The sequence below is a fragment of the Erpetoichthys calabaricus genome, chromosome 12 (genome assembly GCF_900747795.2).
Source record: "Erpetoichthys calabaricus chromosome 12, fErpCal1.3, whole genome shotgun sequence".
Taxonomy (NCBI): Eukaryota; Metazoa; Chordata; class Cladistia; order Polypteriformes; family Polypteridae; genus Erpetoichthys; species Erpetoichthys calabaricus.
The window spans coordinates 42,630,114-42,649,982 of NC_041405.2; the positions used below are offsets into that span (position 1 = coordinate 42,630,114).

The window sequence follows — 19,869 nt, forward strand, 5'->3', positions numbered from 1 at the left end:
ACAACTTTTTAGAGACTTTGTAGTGTGTGTGTGTGTGTATATATATATATATATATATATATATATATATATATATATATATATATATATAATGCACACTTGTGTACACTGTATATACAGATATAAATTAAAATATTTATATGTATATAGCTATTTCTTTACTAGCCTTGATTATCTTTATATGTTTAATTTACTGATCTAAAAGAAATAGGACGAAAGCCAAAGCCTGGCTTTTTAAGACTTTTGTTTTAAGAAAGTTTGACAAGCCGACATGATTGCCAGTTTAAGAATGGGAATCTGACTTTGCCTCTCATGCTTGTAGTCAAGTTGCTTATGCTACTTCTTAGCTAACAATTGCATACTATTTTTTATGTGGTCTATTTGATTAATTAACTGGGACATTTTTTGAAATTTTGTATCGGTATAAAACGAAAACATTTTTTTTTTGTAATCCTGAAAACTGTTTTTGTATGTGAAACATACAAAATTGTTATATCTGATTTATTTATTGCCATTTGTATTTGGAATATAATGTTCTTGATAATGCTAAATTTATCAGGATTTTCATTCTACTACTATCTTTCACATGTCAGTACAGTATTCATATGAACAATTTCTTTGCACCAAGTGTTCAGAAAAGCAGCTAGCTTAGAGTGGAATTTGGATTTTGTAGGGAAACTCACTATTGTCCTTGTAATTTACCATTTTGCATTAGTTGTGTTTTGTAGGTCAAAGTATTAATCAGGGACTGAAACTTTACAAAATTAATCAGTTCACATCTGTTAAGTCTTGCAGAAATACTGCATCAGGTGAATATTTAAGGCAAGCTGCAATGAAAACCTGAAACCTTTTTTCCTTACAGCTAACACACATTTTTGTAGTTGAATTATTCTTGTGCTTCATAGTCCATCTGTTGATTGCATACCAGGCACTAAATAGTATACTCTAAAAATCCAAAATTTGTATTAGGTGTTTTTTTTGTGAGTGAATGTAAAAGAAAGGTGCAAAATCTGTCAGAAACAAAAACTGAATCGGGTATGGCTGCTATGTAAATGACATATGAACCTTCAAGATTTGCACTTTGCATCAACCATATTTAATCCACATTTTGACTGCATTTTACTTTAAACATGAACCGTTTACTTATCAAGTATTGTCTTTAAGAAATTATCTCAACCTTTTAATAATTTAAGCATACGATTGGTATCTTTTCTGCATGTTGTAAATTTTACATTTTACAAATAGTAATGTTTTAACACCCATTTAAACTTTTATTTAAGTTTTAAATTTAATTATTTTTGTTTCATGGAATGTATAATCTGAAGAAAATAAACTGGGAAGGGAGAAATATATCTACTAAATTATTAGAGTTGTACTCCATTCTGGCACCTTCCAATTTTGGCTTTTTGTATGTTTGACTGTTTATTAAACATTTTTTTATTCCTGTGAAATAAGTATGATGACAATTATGTGTTTGTGCAATAAACTCTTAATGTAGCCATCAATATATAGAGGATCTAAGTAATGCAATAGTGTTGCTTTATTATCATGCCTACTAAAATTGGTTGTATCGCCTTACAAAACAGCAGCATTATTATTAGACTGCAGATCATAGTTGGTGGTTAGAAATTTCTGTAAGGTTTTAAATGACTAGCAGACTTAAGTGTAGGGTATTGCTTTAATTTCAATTTATCATCCCTAAATCATTTTTTGACTGTGACTTAGTGATAATGAACCAAGAATAAGTTTTTCAAAATAATTTTTTTTAGTATTTTTCAATATAGAGGATTTATTTACCCTTTGTAATTTCTAGAACATTATCTCTGCCTGGTCATTTTATCTATTGATGAAGCTTTTCACTTAAGACTATGTATCTGAGTAAGTCATATGTCTGAAAGTGGATGACTTTTGAGGTTCAAATCCCAGTTGAGTCAATCTTTTCACAGGTTCTCCTGAGTTGAATTGCCTTACCTCCTCATATCCTTCAGTGGTAGCTGTATGTGTTGGGTAAATGGTTTAAATTTTGAGAGACTTACAGTTAATGCTTGTAATCTTCTCTTGTCACCATAATCAAGGTTACTTTGTCTTTTATTGGTAAGTAACAGTCATCTTCAGACATTTTTTTTCTATGTGTTTTATTAGTCATTATTGACTAACCACTTATTTAAACATCATTTGAGAGTTTCATAGGTCCCTTCTTAAAAACAGGTATCATAATTACATAAATAAAAGAATTTAAAACCGTATCATGCAAATATGTATCAACAGTGATCCTGACTGGCTCCAGTGGCCTGATTAGTTCTTAATGAAACTTAGTAAGCTGGCTGGCAAATGTTGTGCTATGGGTACACATTCTGAATGGCTAACACTTTATTCCATACTTATACCACTACACAACTATATTTAGCCACTGTTTCAGTCCTAGGAGTAATACTGTGCTTACATTTGGGTGCTTAGTCTAAATTTGTAGTACTTAGCAGTTTAACAAAGGTTTTATGGGTTATTAATGAGAATGGCTTGGTTTTATTAGACTTGTTTTGTTAAGATAAGCTGTTGTTTTTTCACACTGCATTTTTTTTTATTTTATTGTAATCATTCCATACAAATAGATCAATTTATCTACATGCACACTGCATTTTAAAGCAGTCAGTAATGAACAAACAAGTGTAAACTAGCAGCTCATCTTTAGGAAAGATTATTTGCACTGGTGTGTCTGTTTTTAAAAGTATTTAAAAGAAATTAATCTGTTACGAGAGAAATCCTTCTGCCCTCAAACATTAATCTCGTATAGTGGGGTCAGAGCATTTCCTGGCTGTTTCAGGTAATACATGAACTAACCCTGGATGAGGAATCAAACTATTACAGAGCATACTCTCACATGCTCAGTAGACCACTATAAAAATTTAATCTTTTGGATGAAAAATAGGGAAAAAAGCATACAGAGAAGAATACTTTTAATATACTCTCATAGAATCCTGCTGGATTCAGTGTATATTAGACTAACTGTTGAAGTGGTTTTTCTCCATTTTTGACTACCATTCCCTCCAAAACATATTTTGCAGTGTACGTTATTGAAGATTTCATGTTTTAGTATGTGAACACAAGAACAGTTTTCATGATCTTGTGATTGCAGCTATTAGAGTCAGAGAGGAGTCAAATGATGATGAATATGCTTAACACTTGTGAAAAGTTTTAAAAGAACCATTATTACAGCTCTGTAGCGCCCTGGTATGCCAATCATTTCATAGTACTGCGGTTTTAGCCACTGCAGATTAAAAAAAATGAATGAATGATGAAAACTGTTAAAAAACAGTGGAAAAAATTGTTGGCAACTTCCAGCTGGGTCTTGAAATGAACATTTGAATCTAGTCGAATGAAACATTTTATGTAGAATTTTGCAGTATTTTATAGCTATCTCTCCAGTGATGATAAAGATACTACTAAATTAAGAAAAATGTCCATTTTTACTTTGCAGGATCTGTAATGTCCATAAAGGTTTAACTTTATCAATATTTTCTTGTCTTTGCAACTTTGACTTAAGTTACATTTCTTGATTCATACAGCAGTTGCATTTCGGTGTTTGCTCATTATTAAGTTTGAGGAAATTGACAGGTTTGTTTTGTGATACTTCTTTAAATGTAGCTGCATCCTTCAATGAATGTTGGCATCTTGCAATTTTTTTCTCTTCAGTATTTGTATTGAAAAATGCAATAGAACTTGTTAAAATTTTAAAGAAATGCCCCGTGTATCCTTGTCTAATTGCAGCTTGACTTTGTACAAAGCATTTATGCATTGAGATGATCTATGATTAATAAGTTTTAAATTTTTAAGATAAATCAGAGGTAAATAAGGTACTAAGCTCTGTGTAATTATGTATGTAACGCGTAGTATTTGTATGCATTTCCCAGATTTTGAGTTATTCCACCAGTTGCTTAGTGTGGAATGTATTCAAATCACTGTTAAACTGATTTAGCTTTTAAGCAAATAAGATTTCCTATTAATTGCATAAAAGTTAAAGTTTTTAAGACATTAATACTGGGAGATTTAATTTTTATGTTTAATAAGTTTTGTATAACATTTTTTACCTATTTACCCTAAGGGAAAGGTATACTTGATTCATAACCTGGTTGTAACCTTAAATGAGCTTTAATTGAAGATGTATACAGGGATTAAACTCAACTGTGTAACACCACTCCTTGACTTGGAAAGCTAAGCCCTCATTAGGCCATTTTAATGTATGACTTAGGAAACTGCACTAGTTTTATTCTTTTTATGTAAAGTATTGTCATTGATGAGTTCTAAGAAGCAACAGCAGTACTGTGAAGAAGTAATTTGAAAAATTGCATCCGTTTGACTAAAGCAAAATGGGCAATTTGACTGGATTATCTTTTCTGATTTTTATTAAGCAGCACTTCGGTTCTGCTTGTTCACATTCATTCTCATTCATTTTTTGTATATTTCAAAATACCAGTAAATTTAATGGTCTTGGTTTTATTCTAACATCCTTGCCGATCTTACTACCTGTTACACTGTTTGTTAGGCCTCCAGAAGATGTTTCATATACAATATTACTGAACCATTTACTGTTTTTTCTGTTGTGTTTTAAAGTACGAGCGGTTGAAGAGACACATTTTTAGTAAACCTTTATACTTGTATAAAATTATTTTACAAAAAATCTGCAGTTAACATTAACTGTGGCTTGTGTTGTTTTTTGAGGCCTCTGCATAATAACTTGATCATTTGTTAAGTTAAAGTCTATTGTATGTTAAGTTGTATTTAGCCAAATGGCAATGCTTGTCCCACAGTGATTTAGCATTGTGCCTGCAATGCAGATTAAATACTTTGTTTTCTTTCGTAACCTTGTGCTGGGTAGAATGAAGATATATATATATATATTTTTTTTTTTTTAAATAGTGGAAAAGCCATCACTATTAACTTGCTCATCATAATCTGCAAGGTGAGACCCAGTAAAGATGTATCAGTTTCGTGGACACACATTAGCCTGCGGGAAAATGCAGGACTATTTGTAGTGAACTATTAAAAATGATGTACAGTTTGTATAGCATCCTTCTGACAAACCATCCTAAACCAGTCATTGACTCAAATATACCCAGTGTTGACAATCTTTACTGTACAAAAAAAAAATAGTTTTAAATCTTATTTACAGTTCACTGACAATCCATCAAGTGGGGTAGTGGAGGAGCACCATATACTTAACTGTGTCACCTTCACTGTCTCATTAAAGAAGTCAGGTTGTCCCCTTGTGCAAGTATATTTTTCATTATGTGTAGTTGGTTACTTGAAAAAATCTACCCAATTGATAGACTGGCTTGTCAAAGCCCATTCAGATATCCCAGAAAAAGCCAGAAGCTTACTCTTGATAATTTTCTTACCTCATTTTATGTAATTTTCAATATGTAAATCTATAGGTTTAAACAGCAGATTTAAATTGTTATGCATGTCCACCAAAATGCATTCTGCATCCGTTTCTTTATTATCCTCCATGACTGTATGTCTAGAATATTAGCTTGGGGGTAAAGGCTGTACCAGGCCAGCCAAGCATATCAGTATGTAAAATTTTGCAATGAAAACCATATTTTAGGACATTTTGAGGTGAATAAACAATTTTAAAGAAATGCAGAGTGACTGCTCACTAGATTTTTAGGTCATCGAGCCGGCTCTTGCCATTATTCGGCTTACTACTGACACGGCCAGCCTTACGTTGGTTGTCATTGGGAGACTGAGGTTCTCTTTTGAGTTTTGAGTTGCTCTCCTCAGGCTTTCCATTCCTTTCTACTGCAAGGTTATCCCTGTTTTGCTTGTAAGCTACTTTGCTGTTGTATGGATGACAGACTGAATCCGTTTCAGTCAAGGGAGATGGACTATATCTAGTCCCAGCTTGGTAATGAACTGGAGCTGGTGGTTGTGCTCCAAAGTAAGGGTAACTTGGGACATAAGGTGCTACAGCTTCGCTAGCAGCCTTTGAGCCAGCTTCTGATGCAATTTCTGTTCTGTATCTCAGGCCCTGTCGGCACTTTGTGAAGCCCAAGTGGTACATTTCCACCAGGTTGAGGAACAAAGACAGGCAAGCTACAGCAAGCATAAATAAAATGAAGATCGTCTTCTCAGTAGGTCGAGAGATGTAGCAGTTTACAGTATTGGGGCACGGCAGACGATTACATGTGTACAGTGGCTTTAGCTCAAATCCATACAGGAAATACTGAGCAACTATAAAGCCCACTTCAAACAGAGTTTTGAAAATAATGTTGAAGATGTAGGTCCGCAAGATGGCACCTTGCATCCGTATCCGGCCCTGTTCATCCTTCACAGGTGGCTTTTTACATTTACTATTCCCCAGGAGTGGTTGCTTATCACCGTGATGCTGAGATACCTTGTTTTTCTCTTTCTCCTTCTGCTTCTCCTCCATACGTACTAAGTGTAGGATGTGCCCCAGATAGATGAGGGTGGGTGTGGACACAAAAATGATCTGTAGAACCCAAAAGCGAATATGTGATATAGGGAAGGTCTTGTCATAGCAGACATTCTGGCAACCAGGTTGCTTTGTGTCACAAGTGAAGCCTGACTGTTCATCTCCCCACACTTTCTCTGCAGCAGTGCCCAGCACTAAGATGCGAAAGATGAAGAGCACCGTCAGCCAGACCTTTCCAACAACTGTGGAGTGCTCCTGAGCACTCTCCAGCAATTTACCCAGCAAACTCCAATCACCCATGGCAGCAGCTGCTTGAGGTCAACCCTGCAAACAGAGAAAAGGAGTTCAAATAAGCAATATTACTGCAAGCATTCATGATCACAAACATGAAAGAAATCCAAATTTAAGAACTGAGCTTGTGTATTTGATAAAAAAAAAAATGGAGGAGTGTTAGAAATGAAGCGTAAAGAAAGGAGTGCATTGCCCTACTGTGGATAGATAATTGTAGCTCCATTTTTGTCACAGCCTCTTGGCACCCCAGTTGCCTTGTTTATTAGGTTTCAGTAATTGTGCCATTTTCATCTATAACTGCAAGCGAAAAGTCATACATTGTATTGAAAGGATGAACCTTTCATAAAAGTATGATAATTTAGTCCTGCGTCATTTTCTCCATACATGTGTTTTGATTCAGCCTGAACTGTGTTACTGAAGTATGTGGCCTGTTCATTTGACAAATGACCTTGAGGCAGGTGATGTCGCTCTACTTCCTTGGATACAGTTTCCCCCCAACTGGGCTTGCTTATTGGTCACATCAGAGCAGAGCACAGCCCATGGACCATTGAACAGCTGTCATTGTTGTGCTTCCCAGCTGTGGTGTTTATGGTAATTAGAATTTGAAAACTCTCAAAAGTTAAATAATTAGGAGTCTTGCATCTCTAGGAGGCTGATGGTTGTTCTGTTCATTGGATCCATATGCAATGTACACTGTTTTTTAAGAGGGGAAAATGGTGATTGAGTAATGTATAGCATAGCTTTTCCAACTCTGCTTAATTAAATCCAGCGTTGTGGAGGGATGGAGTCTTAGATCAGTGGCACTAGGCACAGCATTCGTACAAAACACTCAATTGGATACCAAATAACCTAACCCACACATGTGAATGTTCAGAAAACATACCGTGGTTCAGCAACCTGACGCAGGATTCAAACAAACCCAGGGTAATGGATCCATGAAGCAAAATTGCTAAATACCGTGCCATACTGGCTTTACTGGTGAGAAATTATATATGCCTTTTAAATTTGTCTTGAGTTCTTCATCATTGTTTCATCCATATAACTTGCTTAATCTGCCTCACCATTGTTAGGAGGTTGAAACAACCTGGTAGGTTGGCTTTGGAAGTAAGATCATGTGTATAGCACCACTGGATAAACACCCATACTCAATCATACTGAGTACGTTGGGAATCTAGGATTAATCTATTGTATAAGCTTTTGGGATATGTGAGGAAAATCTACATTAGTGTTCGAAAATACAGACTTCTCAAAAGTAGTGACAGGGCTGGAAATTGGAACACAGTCTTCTGGAGTTGAGTGCTGAGCATGGGAAAGGTGCTATATAAATGTATTATTACTTCTGTGTCAGACAGAAGGGTAATAATTATATTTTAGAGTGTACGGATTGGATGCTGTTATATATCACGATTGTCCTATGGATTGATTTGGTATGGTATTGTCTGTAGCAGTGACTCCTTAACCCTTGTTCTTGCATGGGTTATGGCATATATCCATCCATCCATTATCCAACCCGCTATATCCTAACTACAGGGTCACGAGGGTCTGCTGGAGCCAAGCCCAGCCAACACAGGACAGGGCGCAAGGCAACCGCGGGGCGTGCACACACACACCCACACACCAAGCACACACTAGGGACAATTTAGAATCGTCAATGCACCTAACCTGCATGTCTTTGGCCTTGTGGGAGGAAACCCATGCAGACACGTGGGAGAACAGGCAAACTCCACGCATGTTGAACTCGGGTCTCCTTACTGCGAGGCAGCAGCGCTACCCACTGTGCCACCATGGTTATGGCATATAGAGTGGGATGAATACTGTTTTGTGTTTATAATATATAAAATATAATTTTACATACATGGTCAATTCTGTCATTTTAAATACTGATAATTGGCAAAGATTTTAAATATGGTAGACTTATATTTTCATATGTGATCTACATTTGACACACCTGCCCCTCTTTATTCAAATGCTGTTTTCTCTGCCTATTTTTTTTCTTGTATGTGGTGCCTAGCATTGTCCTTGGCTGAAGCTGATTTCCAGGTACTTTTGTACAAAGCAACTACTGGACGAAAGAACCCTGCCCAGTGACCAACTGATTTTATGGGCACTAAAATCAAGAGCAAACCTAAGGGATGATTTCACCCACAAGTGGATCTTTTTCTGTTTTTGAGGCATAAAAAAAAATCTTCTGGTTTAATCAGGTAAGTCTGTTCTCTTGGTTTCTGTTATGATAGCTGCAAATGGCAAGATCATGTGTCTTAATTACAAAAATGCTTGCTATATGATATGTTGTAGATAATGACTGGTAGTCCAAGAAGAAAAAGGGAACATTTCTCCAGGCCCTTTCTCCCCTCACACAAAGCTGGACAGATGCATCTGGCCACCTGAGATCATTTTTTAATCTGGTATCAGTACAGATTCTGAAAATGCCATCAGACACAATGCCTGCCTCAGCGATAGGATAGTGAGCGACAGATTCCATGCTGCTCGCCTTCGAGCAAGGCATGCTGTCCAAGATCCTCTGCAAAAATATCCTAGGTGTCTAACCTTACAGAAGGACACCAACAGTAACGCACAACTGCTTTGGACATGACCACCCTGAGAAATACTACTGTGATACTCCTGATAATAACCCTACAGAGCATCTCTGGGATACCCTGGATTGCGATATCCTGAAATTAGCCCTTCTGCAACGAAAGTGATAACAATTCACAACTGCAGATTTTGAATCTCTTTAGCTCTATGTGCCAGAGGTGTCAAGAAGCGGTGGATAGAAGAGGTGCTCATACAAGATACTGTAGGAGAGTTTCTTGGTTGGTTGATATTTTGCTTTCATATTATTCTAATTTGGTTATACTGTAGTTATTTTATCAATTAGGATGGATTTTCAGTATAAAACCCAGAATTATGTCCCCGTCCCCCCTATGTGCATATTTATTGGCTAGCTCAAGATACACAAAATACACAAGCCAGCAATATCAGAAGAGAAACTGGGCACGACAGAATGGTTCATATGTAGAATTGCCTGTGTAACTATATGTAATCTCAACACTCTGACTCATCTCTAGCCAGTTAATCAGTAATAGAGATGTAACACTTGAAATTTTGTTGAGTTATACCACGCTGAAGAGTGTGATGTAAAAGAGGACTGTGGTCAGCACATCTGTATTACAGGTCAAATTAAGAAGACCTGTAAAATCTGAAGTCTGTTTACCTAGTCTTAAGATACCTCCTTCTCATTGTGTCTTATAATAGATTTCTTACAGGTGGGAATTTTGTTTTTTATAGGGCACAAGATCACTGGAGCGTGTTTCATAAGCCATTTACGCTTTTTAAGGTGCCTTGCGCTACAACCAGTATAACTGCTTCAAAAAGATATTAAGATGTTATAATGGTAATACATTTCCATGCACCAAATATAAATGATCAATGAATATGAACCTGGGAGAAGGTCCCATGGTTTGTACAGGTTTGTCTTAATATGTTCCAGGTTTTGCCCTACATAATTAGCTGTGGTATGCCCATCACAACCAATCGCACACATAGCAAGCCGTGCAGATAATCTAAAAGGACCAGAATTTTAAAGTTTCAGTAACTGTTTTAAATCCTATGTTATACACTTAGGTAATTGCTTCTTCTTTCGGCTGCTCCCGTTAGGGGTTGCCACAGCGGATCATCTTCTTCCATATCTTTTTGTCCTCTGCATCTTGCTCTGTTACACCCATCACCTGCATGTCCTCTCTCACCACATTCATAAACCTTTGCTTAGGCCTTCCTCCTTTCCTCTTCCCTGGCAGCTCTATCATTAGCATCTTTTTCCCAATATACCCAGCATCTCTCTTCTGCACATGTCCAAACCAATGCAATCTTGCTTCTCTGACTTTGTCTCCCAACCGTCCAACTTGAGCTGACCCTCTAATGTACTCATTTCTAATCCCATCCATCCTCGTCACACCCATTGCAAATCTTAGCATCTTTAACTTTGCTACCTCCAGTTCTGTATCCTGCTTTCTAGTCAGTGCCACCGTCTCCAAACCATATAACATAGCTGGTCTCACTACCGTCCTGTAGACCTTCCCTTTCACTCTTGCTGATACCAGTCTGTCACAAATTACTCCTGACACTCTTCTCCACCCATTCCACCCTGCCTGCACTCTCTTTTTCACCTCTCTTCCACAATCCCCATTACTCTGTACTGTTGATCCCAAGTATTTAAACTCATCCACCTTCGCCAACTCTACTCCCTGCATCCTCACCATTCCACTGACCTCCCTGTCATTTACACACATGTATTCTGTCTTGTTCCTACTGACCTTCATTCCTCTCCTCTTTAGAGCATATCTCCACCTCTCCAGGGACTCCTCAACCTGCTCCCTACTATCGCTACAGATCACAATGTCATCAGCAAACAACATAGTCCACGGGGACTCCTGTCTAATCTCGTCTGTCAACCTGTCCATCACCATTGCAAATAAGAAAGGGCTCAGGGCCGATCCCTGATGTAATCCCACCTCCAACTTGAATGCATCCGTCGCTCCTATCACAGACCTCACCACTGTCACACTTCCCTCGTACATATCCTGTACAGCTCTTACATACTTCTCTGCCACTCCCGACTTCCTCATACAATACCACAGCTCCTCTCGAGGCACCCTGTCATACTGTATGCTTTCTCCAGGTCCACAAAGACACAATGCAACTCCTTCTGGCCTTCTCTAAACTTCTCCATCAACATCCTCAGAGCAAACATTGCATCTGTGGTCCTCTTTCTTGGCATGAAACCATACTGCTGCTCACTAATCATCACCTCACTTCTTAAACTAGCTTCCACTACTCTTTCCCATAACATCATGCTGTGGCTCATCCATTTTATTTCCCTGCAGTCCTGCACTTCCCCCTTATTCTTAAATATCGGCACCAGTACACTTCTTCTCCACTCCTCAGACATCCTCTCACTTTCCAAGATTCCATTAAACAATCTGGTTAAAAACTCCACTGCCATCTCTCCTAAACACCTCCATGCTTCCATAGGTATGTCATCTGGACCAACGGCCTTTCCATTTTTCATCCTCTTCATAGCTGTCCTTACTTCCTCCTTGCTAATCCGTTGCACTTCCTGATTCACTATCTCCACATCATCCAACCTCTTCTCTCTCTTGTTCTCTTCATTCATCAGCCTCTCAAAGTACTCTTTCCATCAGCTCAACACACTTTCCTCACTTGTGAGTACGTTTCCATCTTTATCCTTTATCACCCTAACCTGCTGCACATCTTTCCCAGCTCGGTCTCTCTGTCTGGCCAATCAGTACAGGTCCTTTTCTCCCTCCTTAGTGTCCAACCTCTCATACAACTCATCATACGCCTTTTCTTTAGCCTTTGCCACCTCTCTCTTCACCTTGCCCTTTATCTCCTTGTACTCTTGTCTACTTTCTGCATCTCTCTGACTATCCCATTTCTTCTTTTCCATCCTTTTCCTCTGCATACTCTCCTGTATTTCCTCATTCCTCCACCAGGTTTCCTTTTCCTCCTTCCTCTTTCCAGATATCATGACAAGCACCCTTCTTTCTGTCACCCTTACTACATCTGCTGTAGTTTCACAGCTGCCTGGTAATTCTTCACTGCCACCCAGTGCCTGTCTCACCTCCTCCCTAAACTCAACCTTGCAGTCTTCCTTTTTCAACTTCCACCATTTGATCCTTGGCTCTGCCCTCACTCTCTTCCTCTTCTTGATCTCCAATGTCATCCTACAGACCACCATCCTATGCTGCTTAACTACACTTTCCCCTGCCACCACTTTGCAGTCTTCAATCTCTTTCAGATCAACTCATCTGCATAGGATGTAATCTACCTGTTGGCATCTTCCTCCATTCTTGTACGTAACCCAATGTTCCACCCTCTTCTTAAAACATGTATTCACCACAGCCATGTCCATCCTTTTGGCAAAATCCACTATCCTCTGACCTTATTCATTCCTCTCCTTGACACCATACCTACCCATCACCTCCTCATCTCCACTGTTCCCTTCACCAACATGCCCATTGAAATCCGCTCCAATCACCACTTTATGTTCTTTGGGTACACTGTTCATCACTTCATCCAACTCACTCCAAAAATCTTCTTTCTCACCCATTGCACACCCAAGTTGTGGGGCATATGCACTAACAATATCCATCATCACACCTCCAATTTCCAGTTTCATAATCATTACTCTGCCTGACACTGTTTTCACCTCCAAAACACTCTTGACATACTGTTCCTTCAGAATAACTCCTACCCCATTTCTCCTCCCATCCACACCATGATAGAGCAATTTGAATCCACCTCCAATCCACCTGGCCTTACTCCCCTTCCATTTAGTCTCTTGCATGCACAATATATCAACCTTCTTACTCTGCATCATATCGGCTAACTCTCTCCCCTTACCAGTCATACTGCCAACATTCAAAGTTCCTACCCTCAGTTCCACTCTCTTTACTTTTCTCCTCTCCTCCTGCCTCCGGACATGTCTCCCCCCACTTCCTCTCCTTCTTCTTCTTCGGCCAACAGTAGCCCAATTTCCGTCAGCACCCTGTTGGCTAACAGTACTGGTGGCGTTCGTTAACTCAGGGCTCAACCGATCCTGTATGGAAATTTGTATTGTTGTCCGCATATTGATTTGGCAAAATTTTACACCCAGATACCCTTGCTGACGTAACCCTCCCCATTTATCCAGGCTTTGGACCGGCACGAAGAAACACACTGGTTTGCACTTAGGTAATTGCTACATGCTCTAAATTACTTTTGGCAACTAAAATGCCTTTATTAGATGACAATTACCCTGTTTTTTCCAGTTGGTTTTAGTAATGTTTAGTAAAGTATATAATCTTATACATATTACAATTTTCCTACATGCTGTATGTCTTTTGAAAATATGATCAGTTTCCTCACTCTTGAAAGGAAAAGCTATATGTGGCACAGTGAAATGATTGGGTCTGAGAAGTTAATTGTCACGACTGCTGGTATAGAAGGAAAGAAGTTTATTGTGAAAATCTTCTGCTCTGTTGACAATTGTTTAGTCAACATTTTCCCACATGGTGGCTCAATGCTGCTGTTTCCTTACACATATCCAGAATCCTGGGGTTTGGATCCTCTGCCCAGGCATCCATGAAGAGGTTGCATGATTGCCCGGTGTGTGTGATTTTCTCTCGATATTCCTTTTTTTCCCCCTCTTACATCTTTAGTTCTTGCATGTTAGGTCAATTGGCAACTCTAAACTGACTGAGTAGGCACTGTGCTGGACTATTCCTCTATCCAGGTTTTGGTACAAGGCAGAACATATTCCAAATAGGGTATGGTATGGTAAGGTATAATAACAGTTGGTCAGTGGGGTTATTATATCACCAACTGCAAGCTCAAATAGTTAAAATGTAATTGAAGATATCCCCTTTTCTAATTTTTCATACTGTGATGCCAGTTTTGAGTAGTCCATCATAAAATTTTCCAAACAGTAAATTGTTCAAGACAAATGTTAACAACCTTTCTACATCTACTGTGTATGCTACCCACGTATGTTACACCATGCCCTCAGAAAGTATTTATACCCTTTCACTTATTTCAAATTTTGTTATTTTGCAGTCTTACGCTAAAATCGTTGAAATTCATTTCTTTCCTTCCCCCCACTGCAAACAGCACTTGGTACCCTAGAATGACAAAGTGAAAGCAGGATTTTAGGAATTTCTTTCAAAATTGTTAAAAAACAAAAAAAAAATGAAATATCACATTGACACAAGTATTCAGACCCTTTGCTATAACATTTGCAATATGGATCAGGTGCATCCTATTCTGCTGGTTATCATTCAAATATTTCTGTACCTTATTTGAAGTCTACATATGGTCAGTTTAGTTGATCAGTCATGAGTAGACAAGGCACACACCTGTCCATGGACAGTCCAATAGTTGACGACGTTTATCAGAACAAAAATCAAACCATGAGGTAGAAGAAATTTCCTGCAGAGCTTAGAGACAGGATTGTGTTGAGACATAGATCTGGGGTTACACTGCAGAAACATTTCTGCAGCACTGAAGCTTTCCAAGAGCAAAGTGGCTTCCAGAATTTTAAAATGGAAAAAAGTCTAGAACAACCATGACTCTCCTACAACAGGGACTTGGCCAAACTGAGCGGTTAACTCTTTGAGGGCTGAATATTTTTTTCCAAAAATCAATGGTTCTTTTCAGAAATCAACATAATACATCTGTTGCTGCATGCTGTGGCTGCCAGTTTGCCAAGACTGTGCAGCAGGCTTGTTGCCAGGCTGTCTTCACGTGGCTGGGACAGCAGCATCGGTCACAGTCGCAGTGCATTACAATCTGGTTTCTACCTCTTATCATTGTTAAGTGGCAATCCTCCCTGGCGAACATTATTAGTACCACAACTAGTTGGGGACCGATCAGCTGAAGCTGGAACCTCACATTCTTTTTCGATCACTTGTATCAAAAACTGAGTCCGACTGGTCATAGTCCAGTTCAAAGATAATAGGCAAGACATCGTTCGTCCACGGAGTATTTTGCTTTATGCATTCGCTTTGCTCTCTCGCCATTATGTCAGTGCCATTTTTGCCATTGTGTGTACCTTGCTACTCACAAGAGTGCAGGGAATCTCAGTCAAACCAATGAGTCTAACTTTCCTTCTAGCAACGAGAGTCCAACTAAAACATAACGGTTGGTTTTGTCACAGTTTACAGTTGATTACCATCGTCAACTCCTCCTTTTGATAAAAGTCGACATCAGCCCAGAAAGAGTTAAGGGAGAAGGGTCTTGGTAAGAGAGGTGATCAAGAACCCAAAGGTTGCTCTGGCAGAGTCCCAGAGAGCCTATTTGGAGATAAGAGAAACTTCCAGAAGAATAACTTAACATTTCAGTACCCCACTAATCTGAAAGCCTGCTTGGAGTTTGCAAGAAGTCACCTAAAGGAATATCAAACTATATGAAACATGACTCTCTGGTCTGATGAAACCAAAATTGAACTGTTTGGTCTCATGGTGTCATGTCAGGAAAAAAAAAAACAGGTTCTGCTTATTACCTGTGTCAATACGTCAATACCATTCCAACATTAAACATTGTGGTGATAAAATCATGCTATGGGGTTGTTTCTAGCGGCAGGGACTGAAACATTAGCCAGGACTGAGGAAAAGCTGGATTGAGCAAAGTGTTGAGATATCTTTAATGAAAACCTGTGCTCTGGACCTTGGGCTGGACACCTTCCAACAGGACAATGACCCTAAGGATAATGCAAAGATAACACAAGGCTAGCTTAGGGGCAACTCTGGGTATGTTCTTGAGTGGCAACAGATCCCATATTTGATCCCAATTGATTATCTCTGGAGAGATCTTAATTATCTATCAGAGGTCTCTATCCAACCTGATGGAGCCTGAGAGGATCTCTTGATAAAAATGTCAGAAATCCCCAAGTTCAGGTGTGTGAAGCTTCACACATCATACCCAAAAAGTCTCCAGACCGTAACTGCTGCTAAATGTGCTGCAAAAAAGTTCTGAGTAAACCGAGTATAGGTTCTGAGTACTTGTGTCAATGTCATATTTGGTTTTTTTTTTTTTGATAAATTTGCAGAATATCTGAAATCCTGTTTTGTCATGACTTTCCTGGATATTGAATGTTGCTTGATGTGGGGTGGGAGAGGGACATAGGGATTTTAGCATAAGGATACAACAAAATGTGTAAAAAATGAAGGGGTCTGAATACTTTCTGAAGGCACTGAAGATACTCCAAATTCACATCCTGACTAGGTGTCTGTAACTCTCATGGGCAGCAACTCCTCAGTAGTGGGGAGCACTGACACCCGCGTCCTGGGTTTGAATTCTACTCCTTGTCATTAGCCATGCAGAGGTGGTATGTTCTCTTTGTGTGTCTGCATTGATTTTTTTTTTTTTTTTAACAAAAAATTAGATTGATTGGCTACACTATACTGGGGAACGAGCTCAGGGCTTTGAATCTTGATACCCCCACAGCCTCCTGGATAACAGACTACCTGACTTACAGGCAACAGTTTGTGAGGCTACACAACAGACTTCCAGTGCTTGCTGTCTACAGAAAATTTCAGATGACTCCTCCATCATTGGCTGCATTAATAATGGAGATAAATCATAGTACAGGAATGTTGTGGAGGACTTTGTGTTGTGGCCTAGGGAAAACAACCTGCAACTCAATATCCGCAAGAAAAAAGAGCTGGTGGTGGACTTCTGGTATGTAAAGGAGCCTCTGAGACCTGTCAGCATTCAGGGAGTGGATGTGAAAGGGGTCTAGGGATGCAAGTACCTGGGGGTTCACAAAAACAACAAACTGAACTGGTTTGACAACACAGTGGAACACTATAAGAAAGGCCACAGTAGACTGTACTTGCTAAGGAGACTCTGGTCTTTTGATATTTGCAGTAAGCTGTTGGAAATGTTCTCAGTCCATAGTAGCCAGTGTGGTAATCTACACTGCAGTCTCCTCAGGAAGCACAATGCCTGACCAAACTTATTAGGAAAGTCTGCTCCATCACAGGGCAAACCCTTGACACACTGGAAACTGTTGTGGAAAAGAGGATGATGGAAAAATTGGATGCCATCATGAAAAAATTCCCTCCCTCCCCACCAGGATGTGCTATGTTGGAGCAAAGTTAGCCACAGCCTCATTCCACCATGATGTGCTAAGAAGCACCTCTGGGGGGTCATTTCTGTACACTGCTATCAGGCAATTCAGTGCTTCAACCCAATATATTCATTAAGTTCATTTTGAAATACTGTATCTGCACAATGTACTTTTATGTATTTACTGATTGATTGATTGATTGGCTGTCTCATTTGTCCTGCCATTTGTCTCTATGGCAATGCCAATCGAGCTCCATGGTGCCGGGCACTGAGCACAGGGCCCACTAGAGGACATCGGGACCTCAGGCCACCCTCATGAAGTCTGTTTCTGATTGTTTGGTCAGAGACATTCACACCAGTGGCTTGCTGGTGGTCATTTTGTAGGGCTCTGGCAGTGCTCATCCTGTTCCTCCTTGCCCAAGGAGCAGATACCGGTCCTGTTGATGGGTTAAGGACTTTCTACAGTCCTGTCCAGCTCTCCTAGAGTAACTGCCTGTCTCCTGGAATCTCCACCATGCCCTTGAGACTGTGCTGGGAAACATCAAACCTTCTGGCAATAGCACGGTATTGATGTGCCATCCTGGAGAAGTTGGACTACCTGTGCAAGCTCTGTAGGGTCCAGGTATTGCCTCATTCTACCAGTAGTGATACTGACTGTAGCCAAATGCAAAACTAGTGAAAAAACAGTCAGAAAAGATGAGGAGGGAAAAATGTCAGCAGCCTCCACCTGTTAAACCATTCCTGTTATGGGGGGCATCTCATTGTTGGCCCTCTAGCTCACCTGTTGTTAATTTCATTAACACCAAAGCAGCTGAAACTGATTAACAACCCCCTCTGCTACTTAACTGACCAGATCAATATCCAAGAAATTTCATTGACTTGAGGCTATACTCTGATTAAAAAGTGTTCCTTTAATTTCTTTGAGCAGTATATAAGAGAGCTACCACCACGCTCCATAGAAGGCTTTTAATAGGCATTAATATTGCCACTTGCCCGTTCCACATCTGATATCCCAATATCTTTGTGAACCAAAACATTCTAAATTTGGACTCTTTGCTTCATTGGTTGTTATTTCATACTTCATGGTCTTTTTTTGCATTCAGCCATCTCTTCTATTTCTTGCCTTCCCACAACAGTTGTTTTGTAACTGCAGCATGTCTTACTAGACAACTTCTATTAAGACACCTTCACACAGTTTTTAAGTATGTGCTGGTGCCAGACACTGAACAACCACTACACTGGATTTCCTTTCTTCCATGAGGATATGATCTTTAATTACCACTGATCCAATTCACACAGCCTTTTGAGTCTTCCACTGTGTTTTGTGTCAGTTTCTTCAAGTTTTTTATGATAACTCGTCTTCAAGATATGGCAATTGCTTGCTGACTACATCCTTGCTGCTCCAAAACTGATTATATGTCCGTCAAAGAGTGTTAGGTTAGCCATTCCTAAGCCTTCCTAGAGGCATCCCAGTATATGTGGCTACCATCCCATAGAACCATTAATTTTTTTAAAACTGCATCATTAGTTCACCAGGTTTAGATAAAGATTACCTCATTAATTTAATTCTTGGTAATTTAAAAATATTCGGAGTGGCTGTGTTGCCTCGACTAGATGTTTGGAAACCAAAACTGTTTAGTTCTAAGCTAAAAGAAATGTTTGTTACTTTTTGTTGTATTAGTTTTTCTAATGGTATATAGCATTTTCAGAAGCAGAAACATTGCTCAGTTAATTAGCTCTAAAAACAATTTTCTTAGGTGTCACCTTTGAACAGTAGGCCTACTGTATGTGCATTCAGATGTTTTCTTATTGTAATTATGTTTCAAAGAATTCACTATTAAAAGTGCTATCTACCTATAATAAAAACAGTTGACATGAATTACTCTAGTAACACAAGGTGATATGCAGATCGTCAGCTTCTGGGGAAGGAAGATTTTGTTCAATGCCTTTCACTCCCCCACATCTAAGGATGGGAGACAAAATGCAGCTGAGGAGCAATGAATCTAGCAATATGTTAAGACGTAGGGCATGAGGTGTTGATGGCCAGCACATCCTGAAGAGAAAAAAAATGTTTCTGTTATTCTCTTGCTATGGCAACCTGAACTTAAACAGCTGCCAGACTGGAGATGCACCAGAGTAGGAGGAGGAGGAGGAGGATTGTGAGCTGTTGAGGTCCTCTGCCTGAATGCGTGAGGCACCAGGGTGATGATACCCAGGCCTGCACTTTCTAAGGCAGAGTTTCAGTATTTGCTATTCAAATAAAGTGTGTATGTGTTTGGTTTGTGACTGGAACAGATATACTAAGAATCTGAAAAAAAATGTGGATACTTTCATAAGAAAATGTCGTTTTTCCTGAATATCCTCAAACCTTTGAGTTATCAGATTCTAGTGAGAACTGTGGTGCAAGTTGACAACCTAATTTAATAATGAACCCAGAATACCCAGAGTGGTGCCCTTGCACAGCAGGTCATAATCGATCTAAGCTATACCTGGGCTCCTTAAATAGGCTAACCAGATTTGTA

At 39.2% G+C, this 19,869-nt stretch overlaps 2 protein-coding genes across 3 annotated transcripts in view; both read right to left on the bottom strand.

Annotated features, from left to right (window-relative positions):
- The window catches only part of LOC114662108 (gap junction beta-1 protein-like), a 396,450-nt gene that overhangs the window by 330,130 nt on the left and 46,451 nt on the right, over nucleotides 1-19,869 (bottom strand). The window lies entirely within an intron of this gene.
- The window catches only part of gja2 (gap junction protein, alpha 2), a 33,882-nt gene continuing 18,926 nt past the window's right edge, over nucleotides 4,914-19,869 (bottom strand). The window contains exon 2 of the mRNA XM_028817004.2: nucleotides 4,914-6,754. Within this exon, the coding sequence (XP_028672837.1) occupies nucleotides 5,654-6,730 (1,077 nt within the window). The 5' untranslated portion in view covers nucleotides 6,731-6,754 and the 3' untranslated portion in view covers nucleotides 4,914-5,653. The remainder of the gene's footprint in view (nucleotides 6,755-19,869) is intronic.